We start from the raw sequence: 27,157 nt of genomic DNA, 5'->3' as shown, positions 1-27,157 counted from the left end.
CTGTTTCCATCAGAACAAAGGGAGAGGAAAGGAACGGTGCACAGCTATGCCAGTATCCTGCTGAGAACCCACCTTGCTTGGCCATCCCTGCAAAACAATCATTCCATTTGGTTGTCTTCCCTATTGTTCATCCCCATTGCTTAGGGAAAGAACTGTGATCTGAGATTGCCTCCACCTCAGTCCATTTTCTTTTCCATTTATGCCCAAATAAGTTACTGGTAGTTCAGAGCTATTTTTGAGGTAAGAGTTGGGTAACAAAGCAAGATAAGATGTAAATGAAGATTCAATCATCCAGGCCAAAAGTATCTGAAAAGGTTAAATCATGGCAAGTGGACCAAAGTTGGTTAAAACTGAGGCATTTTGTTACTCATCCAAGTGACTTCTTCAGTCAAAAGGAAGATTTGGGTATGTGGACATTCAGACAGTCAATGGAAAAGAACCAGCTATACAGACTGTGTAGCCAGGGGGGTGGGGGTGTTTCTCCCCCAAAAGAAAAGCAACATACAAATATCTTACTTTTTCAGATACTTTTGGCCTGGATGATTGAATCTTCATTTACTTGTTGCTTTTCATTTTGGGGAGAAACCGTCCACAGTCTGTATGGTAAGAATTGGTTCTTTCCAATGACTGTCTGACTCTGCGTACTAAATCTTCCTTTTGATTGACAAAGTCACTTGGATGAGTAATGAAATGCCTCAGTTTTAACAAACTTTGGTCCACTTGCCATGATTTAATCTTTTCAGAAAGAAAGGAGAACCTGCCAGAGCACATTTGGTAATTCCTTCCAACCATTTCACCAGCGGTGGCCATAAGAGGATCTGAGTAACAAAATGACAGGCTGCCCTTATGAAATATGAATGTTTTTTTTTCCCTTTGCATTGTATCTCTCTCTGTGTGCATATACACATGAATAAGGAAGGACAAGACAGGCAAGAAACCAAGATGAAGAAAAGTGACCTAGATGAGGATGGAGGAAACAGATTTTTTTTATTTTGGGAGGGGGGGATGCCAGCAGAGTCAAGTTAAGTATTTTCTGAATGTTTGACACATTGAGCCCAAAAGGTTCACTATTCTGTCCTAGCCAGATCCAGCACATTTTCTAACTTAATTTCTCTTTCCCAACTACTGGTAAGTTACATTGTGAATAGACAGAAACATGGACTACAAAGAAGTTTTGTATATATATATATGTATATTTCCCAGCTGATTCCAGCTCATTTTTAAACACAATCTTTCTTTTGACCACTTCTCCCCACGTACCTAATCTGTCCTAGAGATAAGTAGAAGTCTGCAAGAATTTTTGACTTACTTAACAATGTGCAACTAATGTGTTTTGCTATAGAAGGCAAATAATCCCCCTTTCCTTCTGATTCCCAGAACTAATTCGAAGTCCATGTTAAGTAATGAACGCATACAGATTAAAAATAGAGGCACATGACTAAAAAATCATGACATTTCATAAGTCCAGTACAAAGGTCCACCTTTCACAATTTTCAAGAGAAGCTGCTGATTAGAAATATCATAAAGAGACATATTGACCAACTTCCAGTTGGCCCGTTGGGTGCGTTTTCCCCCCTCCCCAGCCTCTGGAGGTTTTCCTGAAGCATGGGGAGCCAAGGTGCCATAGTGGTTAAATGCAGCACTGCAGGCTACTTCAGCTGACTGCAGTTCTGCAGTTAGGCTGTTCAAATCTCAGCGGCTCAGGGTTGACTCAGCCTTCCATCCTTCTGAGGTGGGTAAAATGAGGACCCGGATTGTTGTTGGGGGCAATATGCTGACTCTGTAAACCGCTTAGAGAGGGCTGAAAGCCCTATGAAGCGGTATATAAGTCTAACTGCTATTGCTATGAAAACAGCCTCCCCCAGCCCTCCAGAAAGCCAAAATTCCGCTCACATGCGTGCTGGAGCTGACAGCTCACGTGCCGGCAGATATGGCTCCGCATGCCACGCCATCATGGACCTACAATGAGCCTACAAACCCCTCAGAATCCAAATCAACTGCACAGCCAACCAGAGACAGCACTGACCCTCAAGCAACTCATGCAACACCCCCCCCCCTAGCATTTCAACTCCCAATGACCCTGACCTGATGTAACCTATCAAAAGATCCGTCTCTCTCTCTCTCCCTCCCTCCCTCCCTGTCCTTCTGTCTGTCCCTTGTGATTTTCACAGGCTCTGTGTTTTTTCCTACTCTGTAATAGTCATTATTATGTTGTGAGTTTCGAAGATATTCTCCCCTTTCTCTTATGAGTTACAGAGAAAATATAATTTCACTCTATAATCAATAATTTAATCTCACCATACTTTTTATCATTTTACAAGCTTATCTAACAGTTAATATCAATGCTCGAGAAAGACTCTATTAGGTGTGCTAATTATAAACCAACATTTTAAAAATATTATGATTCTAGTCAGGCTATCAAAAGTAATATCATGTACAGATCTCTTTATTTCAATCTTGGCTTTATTTAAAATGCAATAATCTGACACTATACACCTGATGACTGATATATTGGATAATGGGGTACATAAACTGGAATTAGCTGTTCTATATTGACTGGATGCTGAAAATGCCTTTGATTGAATTTCAGTCTGGATTTATAAAGTGTAGATTTAATTTATGAAGGGTTTTCTAGGGAGGAACAGGTTTTTATTACCTGTTGCTCACCGGATTTCAATTTGTTATTTTACCTAGTGACTATAGAGTTATTACAAACGGATTTGACGCTTAACATATACAGTTACATTAAGATTTATTTGTTGAATTTATTTGCCTCTAACAGCAAAAGGAAGAAATGAAAAGACAGTAAACAGAACATACATAAGACAATAGAACAATAAAATAAACAATGAAAAAGAACACAATGAGATACATCAATATGATAAGCAAATAAAAGCCCTTTCTATCAACCTGATTTTTGAACTTAGATATTAAGAATGTGGTGGCACTGGACAGTGAATATAAATGTTTATTATATGTTGATATCATGGCTACTCTGGATAAGTGTGCAATGTTATTAAAAACTCTACTGAAGTTGTATAATAATACCAGTATGGCTTATACTCTCGTTACACCATTAAATGAAACAAGCCTAATTTGTTGCCTTTAGGATCCATTCAACTCTATTACTATAAGAGATATTACAATTTGTTCTGATTCTGTATGGGTGTGTCTCAGGGGTGGTTCCGGCAACTGCTACTGCCGGTTTGCTAGTGGTCGCACAGAACACACATGTACAGTACTATAAAAATGCTTCTGCGCATGCACAGAAGCCAAAACCAAGATGACAGCACCAAGGCGCCGCCAGGAGAATCAGTTTGGGGGCGTGACAGGCCTGGGTCGCTGCCAAACCACTAATGATTCGGCCGAACGGGTCCAAACCGCTAGGAACGGGTGTGTCTCTTTCTCAAAATATCAATTATCTTCAATTAAACATGTATTCATTCATGTACCTATGTATAGATGCAATACAGTCCTTATTTAATTTCCTATCCAAACTAAACCTCTAGAACATAAATCTGTGGGGGGGTTTTCCGCCGTAACCTAATCTTGTGCGGTTCCTTTCTGAAACACAAATCATTCTGTACTGTTCCCTATGTGAAACTGACTTGAATCATTAGTTGAGAAGAATTATCAACTTCCTTTGATCGCGTTCATATATTTTCTGAAACTAAAAGCGTTCTGTATTTCTTAGCTGTCTTTTACAAAATGGAGTTGAGTAAATACTGCTACTTCCTTCAAACACCCTGCTAAAGTCAAGTTAATCACCCCAATCTTTGGTTCTCGCCTCCCAACATTTCCAAAGTGGCCCTTTTATTGTCCTTGACATGATGTTAGAAAGCACAGCCAGCATTTTTATACCATTCTGTGACTCTATTCCAGCAATTTCTGAACTCTGTTCCTGGTTTTAAAAAAAATACTCTGTTCCAGCAATTTCTGAATTCCTTACGAGAGAAAACCTCTCCATGTTTCCCTCTAAGAGTCTTCCGCATGCGATCCCATAAAAATGAAGCTAGAAGAATACTGAGCATTTAAAAAAAAAACAACCAGATGATGAATCTGGGATTTCTCCAACATAAAACATGTTTCTGTCTCTCTGTCCTCCACAGTTTGCCTACCTGACTCTGATGCCCAAAATGCTGAAGGCTCTGCTTGTCCTCATCCTGGGCAACGATTCTTTTTTTAATGCACTTTCACAATCACCATTACAACACGCCGAGACTATCACTCAGGAATGAAAGAGAAATGTATATTATTAATAAGCACAGGGTGGATAGATACCTTCCTTAGCAAGCTGCTAAAGGAGAGACACATCACACTGTTGCAGAAGGAGGGAGTACTTTGTACTTTGTAGCAACACAGGAAAGACTCCACCCATGCAACGAAGGAGATGTTGTGAAATGAAACACAGAAGATATTGCAAAATGAAACAGCAATGTAAAACTCATAGGGTTGAGGCTTTTGTTTTTTTGTTTTTTTTGTTTTGGCACTCCTGGGAAGCAATTCTCTTCCCCCCCCCCCCATTAATTATCTGAGCAGATGGCTTAATTGCCACTATGGCCTGCAGCCTTCTAAAACAGCTTCAGGAGAACAGCCAGTACAACAGGTGAAATTAACAGAGTGGAGCACAGTCATCTATCCAGCTGATTCGGAAAAGGATGACATTTGCAAAAAAAAAAAAAAGAAAAGTTGCTATGACAACTTCATCCATCACATTTCCTGCTGCATCAAATCCATAAATGTCTTTGTCTGTATTGGAACCAGCGCTGAAAACCTTCTGTTGCCAAGAAGAGTTCAGGCAGAAGACACACCTTGTATTGCACATTTTGCTAACGCGCAACATGTATTTTAAAGCTGACAGACATACTGCAGTTTTAGGCAGATAAGAGCAAGTCAAATGCCTAGCAAGAGAGCTTGCCTGAAGAAAGTGGAGCACAGCGCAATGAACCACAGAGAAATCCAAATACGTTCTAAGAGTCACAGGGTGCCAAATTAGGTAGTCAACTAGTCAGTTGTATCTGTCCGCCCCGTGCCAACTCAATGAAGCGGTGGACGTGATGAACCGGGGTCTTGAGGCCGTTATGGACTGGATGAGGGCTAACAAGCTTGTACTCAACCCGGAGAAGACCGAGTGGCTGTTGTGTTTCCCTCCCAATAATTCGATCAGTGTTCCATCGCTCAGGCTGGGGGGTCAAATTTTATACCCCTCAGAGAGGGTTCGCAACTTGGGAGTCCTCCTGGATCCACAGCTGACTTTCGATCACCATCTTACGGCTGTGACCAGGGGGGCATTTGCCCAGGTTCGCCTGGTGCGCCAGTTGCGACCCTACCTGAACCGGGAGGCCCTCACAACAGTCACTCGGGCCCTTGTGACCTCTAGGCTGGAATACTGCAATGTGCTCTACATGGGGCTGCCCTTGAAGAGCATCCGGCGACTTCAGCTAGTCCAGAACACGGCCGCGCGAGTGATTGTGGGTGCACCTCGGCTCGCCCACATAACACCTATCCTCCGCGAGCTGCGCTGGCTACCTGTTGATCTCCGGGTGCGCTTCAAGGTGCTACTTGTCACTCATAAAGCCCTCCATGGTAGTGGATCTGCGTACTTGAGAGACCGCCTCCTGCCAATCACCTCCCTGCGGCCAATTAGATCGCATAGATTAGGCCTCCTCCGAGTTCCATCTGCCAGTCAGTGCCGACTGGCAACCACACGGAGGAGAGCCTTTTCAGTAGTAGCTCCGACCCTTTGGAACGATCTCCCCGTGGAGATTCATACCCTCACCACCGTCCAGACCTTCCGCACAGCCCTTAAGACCTGGCTAGCCCGTCAGGCCTGGGGATAAAGATAATCTGTCCCCACCCGAATGATGAATGAATGTTGCTTACTATTTTACTTCTATGTATTGTTTTGCGTCTATTGTCTGTACCTTCCCTTCCTTATTTTATGTAAGCCGCCCTGAGCCCCTCAGGGAAAAGGGAGGCCTATAAATTCTAATAAAATCCAAATCCAAAATCCAAGAATTATAAACAAGATGGAGGCCCCAGAATGTGAAAGGGTTAATCTCTAAATTGCACATGCCTTGCCCTTTGCTTAATGAGAAGCCTCACTGAGGGGCATTGCTCTGCTCACCTCTGGGATTTTCCTAGGTCTGGAGCTTGGGAGTTGTTGGCCTTGTCATCTGACTTCTGTAGCTGGAGAGATGTTTGTGACTGATCAGCCTCCATTGAATCCTGGCTTCCTGATTCTTGAGGCTGACCATCCTGAACAACAGGCTCAGCTGGCACAAGACTGTCAGATTCCAGGTCAGAGTCAAAACCATGGCTTATAACAGTAGGTGACTCCTGATCTCTCCACTCATACTCACTGGTCTTGGGGAGGGACACACCTTGGCAACATAGGAAGGCCAGTTGCAAGATTTGGGTTTGGTTGGTGTAGGGAAAAGAAGGATTAGAGAGGGACTTGATATAAGTATTCCAGTATTTGAGGGGCTGCCACAAAGAGGAGGGGGTCAACTTATTTTCCAAAGCACCAGAGGGCAGGGCAAGTAACAATGCATGGAAAATAATCAGAGAAGCAAGCTGGAATTAAGGAGAAACCTCCTAACAGCAAGGACAATTAACCAGTGGAATGGCTTGCCTTCAGAAGTTGTGGGCGCTTCTTCCCTATTCGGTTTTTAAGAAGACTGAAGAGTCGCTTGTCTGAAATGGTATAGGGTCTCCTGCTTGAGCAGGGGGCAGGATTAGAAGACCTCCAAGGTCCCTTCCAGCTCTATTCTGGTTGGTTGGTTGACTGACTGACTGACACTTGCTAGCACTAACAGAAGTTGACAAGGCACAAAGTTCCCTTATTTCTCTTTCTGTTATTTCAGGGTTCTCACAGAAAAAAGAGAGACTGACATCCCAAACAATTCTATTACTTACCAATACAATTAGATAATAGAGATACAATTCCCATTTGAGTAGAATAGTATGAGAGATGAAAATGGGGCAGCATTGATCCTTCCCATCACTGCCCTCACTATGCTGTCCACATAATGAAAACGTAGTCTGCTGAGTAGGCAATTTCCCTGTGCCTATTATTACTAAATTATGCATTCCTCTTTTCAGATTTTGACTCCTGAAAAAGTGTGAGAAAACAGACTGCCAGCCAAATGCCCAGCACCTGGATAGCTGGTGCCTTGTGCCTTTAAGGTTTCTTCTTAGCCAGTCCAGCAAGGTGTGACAACTGGGGCAGAGTAACCCTTACTGTGTTTGTGGGTAGATGATTTGTGTTGGTTTGGGAAACACAAACAGCCCGAACTAGCCCAAGGTGAACAGAAATGTTATTGTTCTCCAGCAATAGGACTCACAAAGAGAAATAGTAGACAAACAGGAGTTGGAGTAGAATTGGGGGGGGGGGATAAACAGTGCTGTCCTTTGAGTCCTTAAGAGCTTGTCCCCAAGAGGCCAGGTTGGGTTGTGCTGGTGTTGCCTTGAGCAACAGCTGGGTTATGTTTTCCCAGCCTGAGTTTCTGAAGTCTAAAAAAATGCCTAGTTGTGTACTGAAGAGCTGAGAGAAAAGGGAAGCACACATGCATGTGCACACACACATACAAAATCCTGGGAGCACATAAAAACCTATCATAAGTGGCCTCAAATTGATTTATAAACATGTTTAGCTTCTCCTCTTATCGCTTGGGTCATTTAAATTTTCAGCTCTCTGATCTTTTTCCCCTTTGAAAAAAAGAAAATATATCTGGCCCATGAGGAAAAAACAATCCACATGGAAGCAATATTTTCACTAGGCAACCCACACTTTTGTAATCTTGGGTTATCTTAAGTTGGAGTTAAACTTTTGTTTATTAAGTTGGCTTAATAAAGGTATGGCTCTCTACCTATCCAAATGTTCATTTTGACTGAAGAAGTGACCTGGAGGAACAACAAAGTGTTTCAGTTTGAATAAACTTGGTCCAGATGCCATGATTTAGCCTTTTCAGATACTTTTGGCAACTGGACCAAATTTTATTAAACTGAGACATTTTGTTACTTGTTCAAGTAACTTCTTCAGTCAAAATGAACATTTGGATAGGCAGAGAATCATACTGTTATTAAGCCAACATAATCATACTCTCCCCATGCTATTAGGGGCCTATGAATGTGCTCTATCCAATAGTTATGGAACAGTGGTGGATTCCGGATCCCGCTGCAACCAGTACAGTGCAACGGGGCCCAGTGTCCACATGAATGCACATAGCACATGTGTACATGCGTGCAGCGCATGCCTGCATCCTTACCTCCTGCGATGCCTCTGTGATGCTCCAGTTGCTCGGTGAAGCATCGCACAGGTGCCGTATGCTGTGTGGGTGGAAGCGCCGAAGAGCTCAACAGTACTCAGTGCTCCCGCCAGGCACCGGTATGCCTGTAACGGGATGTACCACTTTTAACCCACCACTGTTATGGAAGTACCTACAACAAGATTTCTTCTAGTGATGTCCCAAAGGTGTTTTTCAAAAGGCAACTGGACACTTTAGAGGCCCTCCATGTCAAAATTTAACAGCCCTCTTTCAACAGAGGGAGAGGGATATGACCTACCTCCTTTTTGCAACACAGTCCCTTTCCGCAATCCCAAGAAGTTTCCACACCTGTTTGCACCCCATTCAGGCAGCCTTGATGGTACAGATAAACTCCCAAACGGTCTCAACAACTCTCAGAAAGCTAATGACTGACCTTCAGAATATCAATGACCAGATTACTGCAAATAATATAAATCCCGCCATTCCCAACCATTCAGTCAAAACAGAAGCAGCTTCTTGGATGAGAAGCAAAATGTTTTCAAAGAAAAAACTAAGAAAGTCCAGTTGCCTTTTGAAAAGCACCTTTGGAACAACCATGACCTGGCTGATTGAGAATTTTCATAGACGGTGCTCTTCTAGTAATGTCATCTCTTCCTCTTTCAGGAAGCGGGACTTAGAGGCAAAGTGTAAGCTTTCGGGCAAATGCTAACAGAGATAAGCTTTGAAAGGAGTGGGGGGGAATCATAAGAATTTGGATCATGTCAACCATCAACCAGATGCTGTCCCTTGTCACACAAGGAAATAAGGAAACGAGAGACAAAAAAAGATTACACATCTACTTCTTACAATACTTTCCAGGTGCCTTGCATACAATGCACATGTTGTATAATTCTTTGGAAATCCTCAAGCCCTTAAGTAGTAATAAATGTAAAAGTGAAAAACCAACACAAAAGCATACTAGTTTTTGTATTCAAATCCTATTTGAATACAAACAGACCCATTTCCAGACTTCCAGTACTTCCAGTAGACCCATTTTTCACCCTCCCCATGCTGGAAGAAACAGGTTCCTATCATGCATAGATCTCCTCATGTAGGAATGGGGAAGGAAGTTGAAATGGACTCAATTGTTGGAAGAGTAGAAAAGGAAGATGACTAGAAAATGCATGTTTTCATTTAGGTTGCTTTAGTTGCTGAATAATTGCCTGGCCAAGGAGGGACTGAGATCGCTAAAGAACTATAAACAAAGTTGGACCAAATTTTGAGACACAGTGTCCACCAACCACTGGTGTCCCAAAGGACAAGAAAATTTGGAGATCAATCTGTTGCTGCCTATGAGAAATTGCCAGCTAAGCTTATCCAAAACTCTTGATTATACAAAGTCAAACTCTCAGAGAAACTGAAGCCTTTTTTCTATTGCAATGTTTCAAATAAAGAGAACATTTGAACCAGTGCACATGATGACCCTTGTATGCTGTGATTTGGAATGATTCTGAAAACACTCATATACACATCTTGTGATAATCCAAATATAAATATTATGAAATAATAACTTAAGTGTACAGAATACTTAAAATACTACTACAGTCAGTTTCTGAACAAAATAAAGAAGCTGAGAGAGTTATCAGAGTATTAAAATATATATTTAAAATAATGGGGAATCTTAATATTCTATGCTTAATTAATTCTTAGCAAATGAACTAAGTAACTTTCATCAGATTTGCTTAGACTCTTAACTTCCCCAAACAAATCCCCACTCAGCAAGTATTGTGCAATCAGTTTTTCCTGTTCATTTGCAACAGGAACAGTTTTGTCATTATGTCATCATGATTTCATCATGATGTAAAAAAGATGTGGAGACTCTAGAAAGAGTGCAGAAAAGAGCAACAAAGATTATTCAGGAACTAGAGGCTAAAACATATAAACAACAGTTGCTGGAATTGGACATGTCTAATGAAAAGAAGGACTAGAAGAGACATGATAGCAGTGTTCCAATATCTCAGGGACTGCCACATGGGGCAGCCCTTGAAGAGTATTCGGCGACTTCAACTTGTCCAGAATGCAGCCGCGCGAGCGATCGTGGGTACACTCGGTTCACCCACGTAACACCTATCCTCCGCAAGCTGCACTGGCTACCTATTGGTCTCCGGATACGCTTCAAGGCGCTAGTCGTTACTTATAAAGCCCTTCATGGTATTGGACCTGGGTACTTGAGAGACCGCCTGCTGCCAATTACCTCCACCAGACCGATTAGATCCCACAGACTAGGCCTCCTCCGAATTCGTCGACTGGCGAAGTGTCGACTGGCGACTACCCGGAGGAGAGCCTTCTCTGTGGCTGCTCCGACCCTCTGGAACGAGCTCCCCGTGGAGATTCAAACTCTCACCACCCTCCAGGCCTTCCGCATAGCCCTTAAAACCTGGCTGTTCCGACAGGCCTGGGGCTAAAGAAAACCTTACCCTAACCCCCCCAAACCTAACCCTAAACCTAACCCTAAACCTAACCCTAACCCTAAACCTAACCCTTAACCTAAGCCTAAATCTAACACTAAACCTAACCCTTAACCTAACGCTAAACCTAACACTAACCTTTAACGTAACGCTAAACGTAACCCTAACGCTCTAAACCTAACCCTAACCCTTAACCTAACCCTAAGCCTAACCCTTACCTTTATGTAAATCGGCTTGCTTTAATTTTATTTTTATTTCAATTTTTAATTTTTTTCATCGCGCTGTGATGACGTCAAATGCGCGCTTTCGTCGATCGCGCTTTTGTGGACCGCGGCTTTGACGGGTCACGCAAAGCTGACTCCTATACTACAAAAGGAAGAAGTGGTATCTTACAGAGAACTTGCCTGGACTCCAAGAATGCTGGCAATTTTGTTTTAAGGTAAAGGTAAAGTTTCCCCTCACACATATGTGCTAGTTGTTCCCGACTCTAGGGGGCAGTGCTCATCTCTGTTTCAAAGCCGAAGAGCCAGCGCTGTCCGAAGATGTCTCTGTGGTCATGTGGCCGGCATGACTAAACGCTGAAGGCGCACGGAACGCTGTTACCTTCCCACCAAAGGTGGTTCCTATTTTTCTATTTGCATTTTTACATGTTTTTGAACTGCTAGGTTGGCAGAAGCTGGGACAAGTAATGGGAGCTCACTCCATTACGCAGCGCTAGGGATTCAAACCGCTGAACTGGCAATCTTTCTGATCGACAAGCTCAGCATCTTAGCCACTTAGCCACATCCCTAAAATTTTGTTTTAGGCATTGATAATTTTTCCTTCTGTCTCTTTCTGCTTGTCTTTAATTTTGAGGGATATTTCTGCTGGGGTGATATGGGATAAACAGCTCTCCCCAGCCTATTCTTCCTTTAATTACCCAATGTTTTTCTACTTGCTAGTTTCCGTGGCTATGATTGTTCCATGCAATAAGAAGTGAGCCAGTGACTCATTTTTAAGTTTCCCTGACCTCGTATCAACATGTTTCATCTTTCAAGTTTCAGGAAAGAGCTTCAGTGTACACCATGAACTTCCACTTTGCTCTGAAATACACTATCATTGGCACATCTTGCCAATGGGAAAACAGGCATGACTCAAAGAGCAGCATGAAAATTACAGGCATTTTCATAGCTTCCCATGACATAGTAAATTTTGGTCAGCAATCTTGGTGAGAATCTCTTTTTGGAAACAACCCTACCTGGAGAGAATATTTGCAATTGATGATTTGTTGTTAATAATAAATAATAAAACACCTTCTGTTTTGCTTCCATACCTCTGCCATTCTTTCCATAGCTGTCCATGGTTGGTGTGTCTAATATAACAATGAATTCAAATTTAAGTGAGTTAATCCAATTAGGTTCTCCATTCTGTATCAAGATCATATTTTTTTGGTGGTCACACATACTTTGTAATAAACCCCACATGCCTTGAATAAGTTTTGTTTAATCCCGATTGACTCATGAAGGAGAAAATGAAGAAAGATAATGCTCATGTAAGAGAATCCACTCTTAACATGATCTGTTATAATAACTGGATTTGAAAAAATATTCCATCTTGGGAAAACTCCTTTTTAAGATTAAATGTTGCATGGAAATGGGAAGAAATCAAACGTAGAAACAGAAGGAATTCTGAGTGATGCAATGAAGATGTGTTAACTCCAAGTTACACATTTTCATTGCATCTGGATGAAGCTGGATTCTCTTATCTAGAGATAACCTGGTAGGTAAAGATGTTTTGGAGATACAAGGTTGCAGATTGGCCAGATCTTCCTGTTTTACCTGCTTATGTGAGATCATTATTATTATTATTATTTAAGTTTATTTATATGCCGCCCTTTTCCCTGGGGGGACTCAGGGCGGCTTACAACTTAAAAAGGGGGGGGGAACAAACTTTTAACATATAGAACAATACATCATTAAAACACAACATTCATACCATTCGGGCGGGTTGCAATCTTTAGCCCCAGGCCTGACGGGATAGCCAGTTTTTAAGGGCTGTGCGGAAGGTCTGGAGGGTGGTGAGGGTACGAATCTCCATGGGGAGATCGTTCCATAGGGTCAGAGCTGCCACCGAGAAGGCTCTCCTCCGCGTGGTTGCCAGTCGACATTGACCGGCGGATGGAACTCGGAGGAGGCCTAATCGGTGAGATCTAATTGGTTGGATGGAGATGATTGGCAGTAGGCGGTCTCTCAAGTACCTCATCCTTTGAATGAATCTGGTTTAGCGGACAACTGATGCCTTTTTGTATGTATGTATGTTTGTATGTTTGTATGTATGTATGTATGTATGTATGTATGTATGTATGTATGTATGTACCATCTTTCTTTCTTTCATTCATTCATTCTTTCCTTTCTTTCTTTGGCTTTCTGTTGGCTGGTTGGTTGGGAAATGTTCTTTCCCTGTCACTGTTGAACTACAGCTGATTTGGGGTTGAAAAGAAGATGACTGTATAGGTAGTCCTTGACTTATGACCACAACTGAGCCCAACGTTTCTATTGTTGAGACATTTGTTAAATGAGTTTTGCCCCATTTTATTACTTTTCCTGCCACAGTTATTAAGTGAATGACTGCAGTTGATCAGTAAGCAACCTGGATGTTAAGTGAATCTGGCTTCCCCATTGACTTTGCTTGTCAGAAGTTTGCAACAGGGGATCTCATGGCCCCAGCCACAACCGTCACACGGATGAACCAGTTGCCAAGCATCTGAATTTTGACCCATGGAGATGCTGTAAAGGTCATAACTGTGAAAAACAGTTACTTTTCTTCAGTGCCATTGTAACTTCGAATGATGAAATGAACCGTTATATGTTGAGGACTTCCTGTATTGGATCTAGCTCAGGGGTGTCAAACTCACATTGTCACAGAGGCATCACATGATGTATCAGGACTTTTTTCCCCTTCACTAAACCAGGCATGGGCCTGGGAGCATGTGATACATCTGGCCCACAAGGCGGGAGTTTGACAGCCCTAATCTAGCTGATGGTTAATTGCTGTGTGATGATGGGGAAAATGTGTTGAGCTGTTGTGTTATTGATGTATTTGATTATCTCTATATACAATTTAAATCTATATGCCTGTTCAATTGCTGTTTGGCCAGACTACCATGATTCTTCTGTGCACATCTCTGACTACCGTTTACCTATAAAAATAAAGGGCATCAAATGTAAGAATGCATGTGTGAACATATACTGTGTGTGAAAACACACAAACATATGTTTAAGTAATTGGATGTGTGTGGAAAAGCCAAAGTATGACTTTCTTAAAAGCTGTTTATTGAATAAATTGCTATTAGCAGAAGTCATTGAACATGCTAGACAATAAACCATGAATGGTTCACACAACCCACCAACCCCAAATCAAACAATCATATTATGGTTTATCACAATGACCAGTTAGTACAAAATATGATGGGAGCAGTGGTGAGCTGCTACCTGGTCGGACCGGTTCAGGCGAACCAGTAGTTGTGATTGCTGGGTCGGCCCACCCACCACCCTTGCGCTATGCTTTCCATAGATAACTAACTTTCTGGCTCATGCACACTCACAACACGCAAACCAGCTATCTCTGGATGGGGATGGCAATAGTCCTAACAGCATTTTACTTTGAGGAGCCTATCGCTCAACTATTACCCTGAGAAAGACTGCAGCCCTCAGATGGAAAATGGTTCCTCGGGTCTAATTTAGGCCATAGGCCTATTTCCCCACCGAGGTAACCTTGCTGTCCCCAGTGCCAATCTCTCCACTGCGTCTGTGCTGAATCACTGCCAAATCTCATTGCCCTGATTTGAGAATGAGCCCAAGATGGCGTCCCACTCTGATGATGCTACTGCTCCCTTTTTACCAAAGGCAGTGGGGAAAACATCCATCAACAGGGCTCTGGAAATCAGATGGATTGGCCTGACTTCAGGACTTCATTTGGATTTCTTTGGGTTAGTTCACATATCTGCTTCTGACAGACCACCTGAGGATTTATTCCCCCAGTTAAAATAAGGAAAATAAGAGAAATGTATGAAAAATTACAAGGACAAAGCAGCTTCTAAGAGAATGAAAGAAGAACCCATTATGACTGTGGAACATGTTAGATCCTGTAGAGAAAAATAAGATGGGGGCAGGGCCAGTCACAAGTGGTATTTACCAGTTCTCCGAACTATTCAAAATTTCTGCTACTGGTTCTCCAGAACTGGTCAGAACCCGCTGAATACCACATCTGCTGTCGGACCGACCTCTTTGATCTTAGCAAAGTTCAACAGCAAGGATACCCTGGCTAGAGCTCAGCATGTGTTGTTCCAATAGTGGTGTGACGGTCACTTAGGTGAGATGGGTGGTGTAGAAATTCAAGAAATAAAATAATGGGGTGAGGAAATGAGCTCCTGGGCAGAGCCTAAGCCTCCACTGTATCCTGATTGCCCCCATCAATAAATGCAAGTATTGGAATAAAAGCAGACGTTCTCCTCCAGCATTAACAGTTTCTCACCATAGCTTCAAAATGTGTAAAATGTGTAACAGCTTGCCATCCATCTTCTTGGAGGTGAGATTTCATTTCATTTCATTTTATTTGTCTTGTATGCCGCCCACTCCCGGAGGACTCCGGGCGGCTCACAGCAGACAAGGGAAAGGGGATAAATAGACAAGACAACACTTTAAAAAAAAGGCGCAACATTCACAATTTCGGTGTGGCTGGGTGTTTCACAAGCCCCCCGGCCTGCTGGAGCAGCCAGGACTTGGTGGCTTTGCGGAAGGCCAGGAGGGTAGTAAGGGTCCGGATCTCCACAGGGAGGTCATTCCAGAGGGCTGGAGCTGCAACAGAGAAGGCTCTCCCCCAGGGAGTCGCCAGCCGACATTGGCTGGCAGATGGAATCCGGAGGAGACCCAATCTGTGAGATCTTATCGGTCAGGTCTGGGTGTGGCAAGAGATGTATTTTAGGAGTTTTGAGAAACATGCCCCTTTGATCACTAGTCAGCCTCTGTTCCCGCTGCCATTCCCCCCCCCAGCATTTGCCCTCTCTGTTAGCACTTTGTTTCCTGAGATTTTTTCAGACCTTTCCCCTATTTTGGAAACTATTTCTCTCCAGGCGTCTAGCCAGAGAGAGGACACTTTCACCTCTTTGTTTGAGGGAGAAGGCATATTTGCACAATTCTCTAAAAAAAGTATGTTGAAACAGCATCAGATAACTTTACTTTTAGATCTGATGGCCCAGTTGTTCTTCCTTGCAATGCCGACTAAATAATGAGGGAAACTGGGATCCAGAAAATGGGATTTTCTTGCTTATTTGCTGGTTTCCATACATTTCTCATTCAGTTATTCCCTCCCTGAAATGAGAAAGGTAGTTGCCCAACAGTTGCATACAATATTCTCTGCCTCCCGAGTCCTAGCTGTTCGGAGGGAATGGGTATTTTGCAGTGTTAAAAGAAATGTCCTTCTGGGTTCAGCTCCAAGTGGGGAAAAAGACACTGGAGATGTGGAGGCTGCTTGGAAAGATGGTTTATTGTTGGACAGGGCCACATGGCTTGAGCCCTGAACAGAAAAGGTGATCACATGCTTCAATGTTGATGGAGAAGAAGTGAAGGGCTGAGGGAGGGGCTTGCTAGGCTTTTTATAACCTGTTCAGTCCCACCTCTGTTTCCTGTTCCTGTGTAAGAAATGTATTCTGATTTGGTGTCAGACTCCCATGGGGCCATGCAGGGGCTACTCTCTAGGCTGTGTTTTGAATCTAGATTTGGTTGAGTTCTTAGATGCCATGTGGTCAGTTGGGTAAAGTTCCTTAATCCCTTCCCTCTGGCGCTGCAGTGCAGAAGTCTTTATTATGTAAAAGTGGACTAGTTTGTACTTCTTAATGGCCCATTAACAGTGGGGATGGGCAGGAAGCTACAGGCAACTATTCTGTCTTAAAACATGTTTCTTTCTTTTCATATCCAGAGAAATATTCTGCCTTTTCCATATTTCCTAGGATATTTCATTTTTCTGGGAGAGGGCTGGGTGATAACTTCCCACAGCAGTATCCTTCTCCTGGAGTGGGGAGAGAATGGAGATTTTACAGTATCCTTCCCCTGGAATGGGGAGGGAATGAAGATTTTGCAATATCCTTCCCCTGCCACGCCTACCAAGTCACGCCCACAGAACCCGTAGTAACAAATTTTGAATCCTACTATTGTCCAACAGGTCATTCTTCTGAAGAACACAAGAAGAGATGCTAGCAACATCATCAAGCTCAAACAACAATGTCAGGGGCTAACTGGAAATAGGTTCCAGGTAGTATTGATGCTCTCTCTCCTTTTCAGCACGAATACAGAAGCAGCCTGGCAAACCCAAGGAAAAAACAAGTGAATGCAAAACAAGAGAAAGTGTTGTCAGTCCCAGAGGCCCTGAGTCAGAAAGATAATGTCTGCCTGGTTAGTCAGTTACTGGAAACCACCTGCATTCCATACATGCCTATTCACAGCGAAACCTTAAGCAATCAGCCATTGGGAATAATCTCAAGTCTTAGCTTATTTTGTTTCTCCTCTCACTGCATCCCTGCAGCAAAATCTACAGCAGATGTCCTCTGGTGAAAGGTTTCACTTTTAAATTCTACCTTGTGGCACCATCTCCATCTTCAATCAATCAATCAGAACAGAGCTGGGACGGACCTTGGATGTTTTCTAGTCCAACCCCCTGCTCAACCAGAAGACCCTATTTCAGACAGGTGGCTGTCCAGTCCCTTCTTAAAAACTTCCAGGGATGAAGTACCCGCAACTTCTGGAGGCAAGCTGTTCCACTGGTTAATTGTCCTCAGAAAGTTTCTCCTTAATTCCAGGTTGCTTCTCCCCTTGATTAGTTTCCATCCATTGTTTCTTGACTTGCCTTCAGATGCTGGGGAAAATAAGTTGACGCCCCTCTTCTTTGTGACACCCCCCAAATACTGGACTACTGCTATCATGTCACCCTGTTCCTTTTTTCTTCTAAGCTTGACCTCAACAATTAATTGTTCCTCTGACCATAGTTTCCATGTCCCATACTCTAACTGTATACAGTAATTGTTTTGCTGCTCTATACTGGTACTTGATGCTGATTCTAGCCTTGTTATCTGTTTATTCATCAATGATCTTTTTCTTGCCCCATTTAACTCAAACTTTAAAGTTCATCTGCACATTCTTTCCTGTGCTACTGTCCCGTTTTCCTGAAAATAAGACCTCCCTGCATAATAAGCCAAATCGGGCTTTTGAGCACATGCATTAAAATAAGCCCTCCTCAAAAATATTGTAACACAGCAGCAGCCATGAGGTGACCACTCTCGCCTCCTCCTGCACCCCCAAAATAATAAGACATCCCCAAAAATAAGGCCAAGTGCTTATTTCAGGGGTCAAAATAAGACCCTGTTTTATTTTGGGGGAAACACGGTATTTATTATTATTTTGCATGGGACAGAGCCCATGTTTGCAAATAGATATCGGTTATTGAAAGCCAATTACAGTCTCTTCATTTAGGATATAAAAGAATATTTCTGGTTCCATGCAAAATAAGTTTGTGCATAAGGCTACAACCTGTCTTATAACACATTGCACCAAGCCATTGTTTATTAGCTATTCCGTCTGAGCCGAGTACACCAAGTTCTTCCCAATTGTACATTTATTACAGCCACTCTCAACATAATGCACTATAAATATATATTTATCCTAAAGACTTCCATTTGGAATAAATTTAATACAAAGCCAAATCTGATACATAATTAATGTTAAGCTTTTGGGGGAAGGCATTCTGCTCAGATTTCTTGCTTTTAAATAAATGCTTTAACAAAAGTTTAATATAACATGTTTTTCTTTATCCACTTGTTTAAAATGAAATCACCTTAGATTTCCAGAAGGTAATAATCCTTAAACACTCAGAGGATATTATAAACAAAGATTTATACTTTACAAAATCAACTCAGTAACCCACTTTCAAAATTGTGGGAATTCATGCATCATAGCAAAAAAACAACAAAAAACCACAAGTCACTTTTTCAGTGCCATTGTAATTTTGGTGACTAAATGAACTGTTTTAAGTCATTACCTGTATACAAATAACAAATAGAGCATTATGTTGTAGATGCCATTCTTACAAAGGCTTTGATGGATGGCAGCAGACCTGTGTGTGTTTAACCTTTAATTCAGATTATTTTAATCATTAATCCTGGTTCAGTTGATGTACAGGTGAAACTCAAAAAATTATAATATCATGCAAAAGTGCTATCTCATATATTAGTTTCACCAATTAAGTTGCGTTACTGAAATAAATCAACTTTTGCACGATATTCTAATTTTTTGAGTTTCACCTGTATAAACCTGGGGGGAAAATATCTATATTTTAGTCCTTCAAATGTAGAACATTTTTATGAGCTTCAAACGTCTGTGAAACTAAGTCTAAAAGGCACAGTTCTTTAAGCTTAATCCTTTACCCAGAAAAAAGCTTAGTTTAAATGGAATGAGAAAGAAAATTGCTAGTGTGCTTGTCTTTCTCTCCACTGTTACAAGAACTTACTTGCCTAAGATTCACAAGTAATTAGGTAATTTCCTATGAATCAAGCTCATAGGACACTCAGGGCACAACAATAATTGTCTCTCTTCTACAGTTGAAGTTAAGGTTTGGTAGAAAGTGTCTTTTATTACTAACACAACACACTTAAGTAGAAAGATAATAAGCTATTGCAGAACCTAGCAATCCATATTAGGATTCAAATCTTGCCTCCCTTTCTTCCATTTTACATAATAATGAAATTCTTGCTGTTGCTGGTTTTGTTTCATTTTTAAATCTGGATATGGAGGGGAGCTACATCCTGTTTTGATCATGGTCTGGTCTGATCTCTTAGTTTCCAGCCTTGGTAGTTTCAGTTCTCCCTTCTTCACAGGCATATATCTATGAAACTTTCAATACTTTCTTCCAGAGAATGTTTTTTTCAACTTCCCCATTTAACTTACAATTATAGTTTTCTCCACTGGTCTCCCATTCAAATACCAACCAGGTCTGTCTCTACTGAGGTGCTGTCATTTTGATGAGCCCAGCGGTTAAATAGACATTACAAGTATTGTATTCTAGTTCCATGTGCTATGAAACCAGAATGACTGGTTACATTATACCCAACTCGGCTTTATAAACACTGCCAAAAAGCTTCTTTGCTTACAAAAATCTGCCCTAAATACCAAGTATTAGATTAGAAATGGCGGAATACACACTGAAGATCAATGACAGTCACAGACATCATGGAAACCTAAACCATGCTGGGTCCCTTCTGTCGGAATACTTTCCTTTTCATCAGCAATAGCTGCAACCCGGAATTACAAATCAGGCGGAGTGTCAGAGCCCCTTGAGGAATTAAAATAGTTAAAATGCAATGATAACTATCAGCAGCCAATCTTGCTCATAAAGTGAAACCCTTTAGCAGAGAGGTCATTTTAAACTGTCCAGAAAGTGGGTGGGCCCGCTTGGGTTACAAAATGCTGATCTAAAGAGACAAATTAACAAAGTATATTGGGACCTGGGTTCAAGTCTCTGCCCTCCCAAACTTGTCAGGATCACAATAAAATTAGTATATAAATAAACTTCAAGCCTGGTGCCATGTTACTAAGCCTTAGTTTCATGAGAGAAAACTAAAATGAATTGGAGGAAGGAACAACATTCGTACCTCTTTAAAAAAAAAAATTAAACTATCAGTGAGCAATCATGTCCCTTGTCCATTCCGAAGCAATGCAAGAGACTCTTGTCTCAAAGGTGCTTTTTCAAGAGGCAACTGGACTTTCTGGAAACCAAGAAAGTCCAGTTGCCTCTTGAAAAAAAGCACCTTTCGACAACCATGTCCTGGGTGAGTGAAGAATTCCCATAGACAAGAGACTCCTCTGCTCAGTGAATTGACAAAGCACCCTTTCCCGCCCAGGAGAAGCAATCCTTAGATCCATTTGTACCACTTAAAAGATAAAAGCTGGTCTCACTCACCTCCCGAGATATCCTAAGGAAATCCTCCAGATTTAAGGAACGATCACATGCCCCCAGAAAGGCAGTAAAAAAAACCAGACAGTGTGTGGCAAGCTTGCATCCTGCCTCTCAGCCATTTCTTCCGCTAACCCTTATGTAAATGGCTCTTAATCAAACCAGTCCCTCCTCCCTAAGTCTCTGCCCCCGCTACAACGGATTTCTAGGGCCGCCCTTCCTCCCCCTTTGCGGGGCCGAGGGCGATGGCCGCTGCTGATCCACATCTGGAAACATCTCCGATCCAAGCCTGGAATGGATCGCTGGCGAAGATTGGCTACGATCTTCCCCGGGGGGGGGGCTTTCTCTCCCCCCTACACGAGCACCTGTCCCGGTGCCTCTTGAACGCTAATTCCGTTAAGTGCAGGACGAGAAGCCGCGTTGGAGGGAAGAGGGAAAGGAGCAGCTTCGGGGGGTGGGGGTGGGAGAGATTATTATTTTCCTCCTCTTAGCAGGATTGCTTAACTGGATCAGGCAGGGCAGCGGCCGTCGGAAAAGATTACCTCATCGCTTTCCCATCAGTGAGGAGGGGGAGAAAAGACCTCCCGTAGGCCCCCCCCCGGCCTTTCTTTTGGTGTAACAAACAAACAAAGAAGCCAAAGACTGGCCAGATCGCTCCATTTACAGAGAAGATTCCGGATCCAGGGAAGAAAAGAGGCCCGCGATCGCCCCTCCACCCACCCAATCCTTAATTGGGGACGTAGGCCCCGCCCCCCTTTCGAGGTCCGCACCGAAAGCTTTCCTCGGGATAAAACCTTCCCACCCACCCCCTCCCTGCTCTGAAGCCATGCCCGGTCCACGCAACGGATTCGGCCGCTTCCATCCCAGCCTTCCCGCCGGCGCGGCGCGGCTCTTTAACCAAAGCCTTGCGGGGAGAGTCTCTCAGCCCTGGTTTGGACAGTGGTACCTTGCTCCCTTCTTTTTTTTCTCAGCGCCGCAGCATCGTTCTCCTCGTCCGTCTCCCCTGTGCCATTTTGGTTTCTTACATTTTGACCGCGGTTCTTCTTTCCAGCCGCCTACCAGCTCTCTCTGCCTTTTGGCTGCCGGCCGCGAACGATCTAAAGGGCTCTTTAGGCATCTATGTAGGAAAACAAAAGCGATCGCGATTAAAGCAAGCGAAGGTCGGGCGGCGCGGGAATCCGCCTTTGAGCTGTACTGCTGGACCGAATTCAGAGGAGAGGAAAACGGTACGTGAGGCCCCTACTGGCGGGAGCTGGTACTTGAAGCTTTATAACAATCCTGCAGTGAGTTAAAACACCCTGGTGGGTTCAATGCCCCCCCTAGGTTTCTTCCCCTCTCCCCACTTCGGCTAAAAGGCAGGCAGGAGGCTCCCTGCCCGAAAATATAAAACCTGTTAAAATGAAGGGTTCCACCACAAATGTGCGAACGACAAAAGCGTGCTTCACTAAACCGCGGTGACAAAAGCGCGCCGACAAAACCGCGTGACGAATGAGCGACGAATGAGCCCTGAAGCGCGCCGACAACAGCGTGCCGACAGAAGCGCGCTGTAACCTAACCCAAAACCTAAACCTAACCCTAAACCTTACCTTAACTTAAATCGCGCTTCTGTCGGCGCACTGTTGTCGGCGCACTGTTGTCGACGTGCTTTTGACATCGCGGTTTTAGCGCCGCAGTTTTGTCGGCGCGCTTATGACGTTCGCGCTTTTGTCGGGTCACGAGAATGAAGTGGTGAAAAATATGGTAAAAAAATGACAAGGGGTTGTAAAGCACAGAGGCAAACTTCCGTTTACATCCCTTAAACCAGGGGTGTCCAGACTTGGGAACTTTTAAGACTTGTGGACTTCAACTCCCAGAATTCCCCAGCCAGCTGGACACCCCTGGCTTCAGTGGTCAATGACTGAGTAGGCTGCTTCTTGGAGGATATGTTGTTTTCATAAAAGTGCATTATGGAATTGGCAGTTTCCCCGTCTTCCCCAAACAATATTCTTCTGTGTGTCCAATCCTGAGTGGAGTGCATCATTACCCATAAGTATTTCCTTTGCCAAGCTATGCTTGAATAAAGATGCAAAAGAACGCTTCCTTTTTTTTTTTTTAATGTATATTTTATTATGTTTTCATTCTATACAATCACATATTCACTGTGCTTGATCAGGGCATATAACATTGAATAATAAACACGGCCCTCACTTATATAGAAAATGCCCTCTACAATACAAACCCAGTATACCACCTTGGCCTGCCATACACCCTCTTTCAACCCCCTCCAACTTTCATTCTTCCTTCTCACACACCCCTCTACGCCTACTTCCCCTCCCCTTCTTTCTAACCCTATCACTCCCTCTCCATTCCCTCCCTCCCTTCTCCTCCTCCTCTCTCTCACCCTCTCCACCCTCCTTCTTCTTTCACTCGACTTTTTCCAATTTTTTCCAACGCTTCCAATGACATCTGGGATATGTGTATTATTAACCCAGAGTTTAACAATTGGCTTTGGAATTTTACCCGGTAGACTTTGAGCTTTAAAATGGCATTGCATCATAATTAATATACTATCTTGAGACTTTGAGTTTGGCATTGGAGAAATTCTTGGCATATACACTGTTGGAATATAAATCTTTCCATTCCGCACCATCCAGTCAGAGTTGAAGAATCTTCTTGGATGAGAAGTGAAATATCTCCAAAAGAAAAAAAACAAGGATGTCCAGTTGCCGTCTGAAAAAACACCTTTGGGACAATCATGACCTGGATGACTACAGGCTTTTAGCTATACAGTTGGAGATGAACACCTTTTGAATAGTGTGGGAGTAGAAATGAGAAAAATTCCAGAGAAAAATTGCAGACTACAGGAATCAGGATCACTACTCAGGCAACCCTGGGGACATAGATAAACCTCCAAGTGCTTCAAGAGTCCTCTAAAAGGATGCAGATGACCAGCTGTCTGCAAGGAATATAAATCCTTCTATTCCCCACTATCCTCTCAGAGCTGAGGAAGCTTCTTGGCTGAGAAGCGAAATGTCTTCAAAGAAAAATAAGAAAGTCCAGTTGCCCCCTGAAAAAGCACCTTTGGGACAACCATGACCTGGATGAGTAAGAATCTCTGCAGGCTGTTGGAATATACAGTACAGTGCTAGTGTTGGAAAGGCTAACAGCGTCAATGAAAATTCTTAAAAACACCCTGTCTCCAGTACCGCAGACTATCAAACTATCTATTTCAGGGGTGTCAAACTCAAAGCCTGCAGGCCAGATCTAGCCTGCAGGGTGCTTAGATCCAGCACACGGGGCTAACCTAGAAATTGCAAAGGACTGGCCTGTGATGGCTCTACTAGCCAAAGCGAGGGGGGGCTGTTCCCCATTTTGGCTGCTGGGTTGCTGCAGGAGGCCGTCCAGGCCCAAAACAGGGCACAGTGGGACATCGTGTTCCTCCCCACACCCTGTTTTGGCTGCCCGAATGCTGCAGGAAAATAGTTGGGAAAGAAAATAGTTGGGAACACAGGCATCAATCAAAAGGAAAAAAAATGGTCAGGAAAGCATTTTTTCAAAAAAGGAGGTGGCCAAAAAGAGCTGAGTCCAAATATAAGGTGCAGGGAGACACACTGTCACAGAAGAAATATGGATGGCATAGGAATAAGAAAAGCAGTTTAAAAACAAATTCTGGCCTTGATAACAAACTCCAGTTGCAAGGAAATCCCTCTTCCAGGGTTAATTTCTTAAGGCAGTGAAATTGGGCATGTGATATAATTCTTTGCACTGGCAGATTCAAGAGGTTTCTGAGTTGGGAAATTTTGACACCTAATTTTGGTTCACTTGACCTTTGTTGAGAGGACTAGAAGACTTCTGATTTGGTGGCAGAGAGGACAACAGAAGGGGTCCTTGAGGCTACAGAGACTCAACTTTAGGCAGCTGTAATCTATCTGAATTTTGCCTCCAACTAGTCAAGGCAAAATGATCTCCTTAGCAACATTTCTCTCCTTTCTGTCATTCGGCCTTTTTCCAACCCCAAACTTTTCACTGCACTTTCTAGTTTGTGCCCATTGTCATTTTTTTCTATAGCCAGGAGGGTTTCCTTCCTTGCTTGGGCAGTTCCCTTGGCTACTTTTTCTGGGCTGAGTGTCCTTTCCTTTCTTCCTCTGGGATTTCCTCTGCATTATCCTGCTGTGACTTTTGCTTCTCAACTCACTTTTTCTCATTTTTCTTTCTTTCTTTCTTTCTTTCTTTCTTTCTTTCTTTCTTTCTTTCTTTCTTTCATTCATTCATTTATTTAGTTTGTCAATGTACAAGATAACAGGTATAAGTATAAACATGGACATAAACACAGGAAATGGGTACAAATACATGGACAGGGACAGTAGGCATACTGATGCGCTTATGCATGCCCCCTTTACGGACCTCTTAAGAATGGGGTGAGGTCAACAGTAGACAGTCTAAGGTTAAAGTTTTGGCGGTTTGAGGATGTAACAACAGAGTCAGGTAGAGCATTCCAGGCATTGAACTCTGTTCCTGAAGTCATATTTTTTACAATCGAGTTTAGAGCGGTTTACCTTGAATTTGTATCTTGATTACCCGTGTATTATTGCAGTTGAAGCTGAAGTAATCATTGACAGGTAAGACATTGTAGCAGATAATTTTGTGTATTACACTTAGATCAGACCTTAATTGGCGTAGTTCTAGATTGTCCAAGCCCAAAATTTCAAGCCTAGTGGCATTCTATTGTGAGCAGAGGAGTGGAGTACTCTTCTCGTGAAATACCTCAGGACTCGCTTGATTGTATCAATGTCCGATATGCAGTGTGGATTCCAGGCAGAGGAGCTGTATTCAAGAATTGGTCTAGCAAAGGTTTTGTATGCCCTAGTTTGCAGTATTATGTTATCAGAGAAGAAGCTTCACAAAATTAGGTTAACATCTTTTAATGCCTTTTTGGCAATGCTGTTCAGGGACGTGCAGTCACTAGGGGCAGGGGAGGCGTGGCCTCACCAGTCATGAGGAAAAGGAAAAAAAATTAAACAATTTTTTAAACATAATTAAAGCCAAGGTAGTTGCTGCCAGACTCCAAGTCACAGTGACTTGGAGTCTGCTTAGTGTTAACTATAGGAGGAGGCGAGAGAACTATGGGCCTCCTGTGTATAAGGAATTTTTCGCCTTTTAAGAGTTAAGCAAGGGTTAAAAAGCGAAAAATTTCGTATGCAAAGGAGGCACGTGATTCTCCCGCCTCCTGATCTGGGAGCTATTTGATAAGTCAAATTGCCACACTTGCTTTCTGTTTCCCTGCTTATCAATGGAGTTGACTTCTACTAACTCTTTTCTTGAGGAAAGAGCCAAACTGTGAGCCAGCTGACTTTTCCTGCGGGTTTCATTCTTATTTCAAATCGACTAGCATCGAACCTACCCCGCACCCCATTTTGGCTGCAGGAGTGCTGCAGGATGCCGTCCAGGCCAAAAATGTTTTGGCTGGCAGAGGGCTATCAAAAGTAAAAACAAAACAAAAGGAGAAATGTTTCCCTTTTGCATTTGAGCCTGCAAGAAGGGGCAGGAAAGGAGAAAGGGAAAGACAAAGAAAAAGATGGGAAGAGAGCAAGGAAGAAAAAAAAGAAGGAAAGAGGGGAAGGAAGAAGAAATTAGAATGAAGAGGGAAGGAAAAAGAAAAGGGAAGGAAGGAAGGAAGGAATAATGAGAATGGGGGGGAGTCTGAGGGAAGTCCTGCTTTAGCACTTGGCCAGCTCATGCCCCATGCCCCCCCCGGCCCTCCGAGGTCAAACACAACCCTGATGTGGCCCTCAATGAAATCGAGTTTGACACCCCTGATCTAGTTTGATTTTGCACCATAAAACCAAACATGTTGCAAAAAAGCCTGATTTTGATGCAGAAAATATTACAGGTGATTCTTGACTTGCAACCACAATTGGGACCAGAATTTCCAATGTTCACATCTCATTCGACAAAATCTTTCTTGCCACGTTTGTTAAGTGAACTGCTGCAGTTGTTAACTGAATCACACAGTTTTTAAGCGAATCCGGCTTTCCCCTTTTGACTTTTCTGGTTGGAAGCTGGGTGGGAACGTTGCAGATGATAATCACATGACCCCAAGGATGCTGCAATTGTTGTAAACATATGCCAGAGGTGATATTCAGCCAATTCTGACAGGTTCTGGAGAACCGGTAGCGGAAATTTTGAATATATCTGAGAACCTTATCCCCGCTGCCTCCCAGCCTCCCAGCTGATCAGCTTTTGTTGCCCTGAACAGGAGAACAGAGCTGGAAAGCAGGTTAGTGGGGTGGGGAAGGAATGGGGATTTTGCAGTAACCTTCCCCCCCGGAGTGAGGAGGGAATGGGGATTTTGCAGTATCCTTCCCCTGTTACGCCCACAAAGCCACGCCCATAAAGCCACACCACATCCACAAAGCCGCACCACGCCCACAAAGCCACGACCACAGAACCAGTAGTAAAAACTTGACTCCCACCACTGACATA

General features: G+C 43.1%; 1 protein-coding gene across 6 annotated transcripts in view; it reads right to left on the bottom strand.

Moving 5' to 3' along the window:
• B4GALNT1 (beta-1,4-N-acetyl-galactosaminyltransferase 1) overlaps positions 1–21,775 on the bottom strand; it is a 63,315-nt gene extending 41,540 nt beyond the window's left edge. For 3 of the 6 annotated variants that reach the window (XM_087710578.1, XM_087710575.1, XM_087710579.1), the window contains exon 1: positions 20,702–21,032. Coding sequence is in view for 1 of the 6 variants with exons in the window: in XM_087710576.1 (XP_087566702.1) it covers positions 4,119–4,162 (44 nt within the window). In the remaining 5 variants the exon portion in view is untranslated. Of the gene's footprint in view, positions 1–4,118; positions 4,366–20,701; positions 21,033–21,641 lie in introns of those variants that run through there. The other 3 variants (XM_087710580.1, XM_087710576.1, XM_087710577.1) reach the window with 2 other exon arrangements.
• Positions 21,776–27,157: the final 5,382 nt, after the last annotated feature.

The sequence above is a fragment of the Thamnophis sirtalis genome, unplaced genomic scaffold (assembly GCF_051295495.1).
Source record: "Thamnophis sirtalis isolate CommonGarterSnake01/CBP01778 unplaced genomic scaffold, rThaSir2_p1.2 scaffold_3, whole genome shotgun sequence".
NCBI lineage: Eukaryota > Metazoa > Chordata > Lepidosauria > Squamata > Natricidae > Thamnophis > Thamnophis sirtalis.
This window is presented reverse-complemented; position numbering and strand designations above follow the sequence as displayed.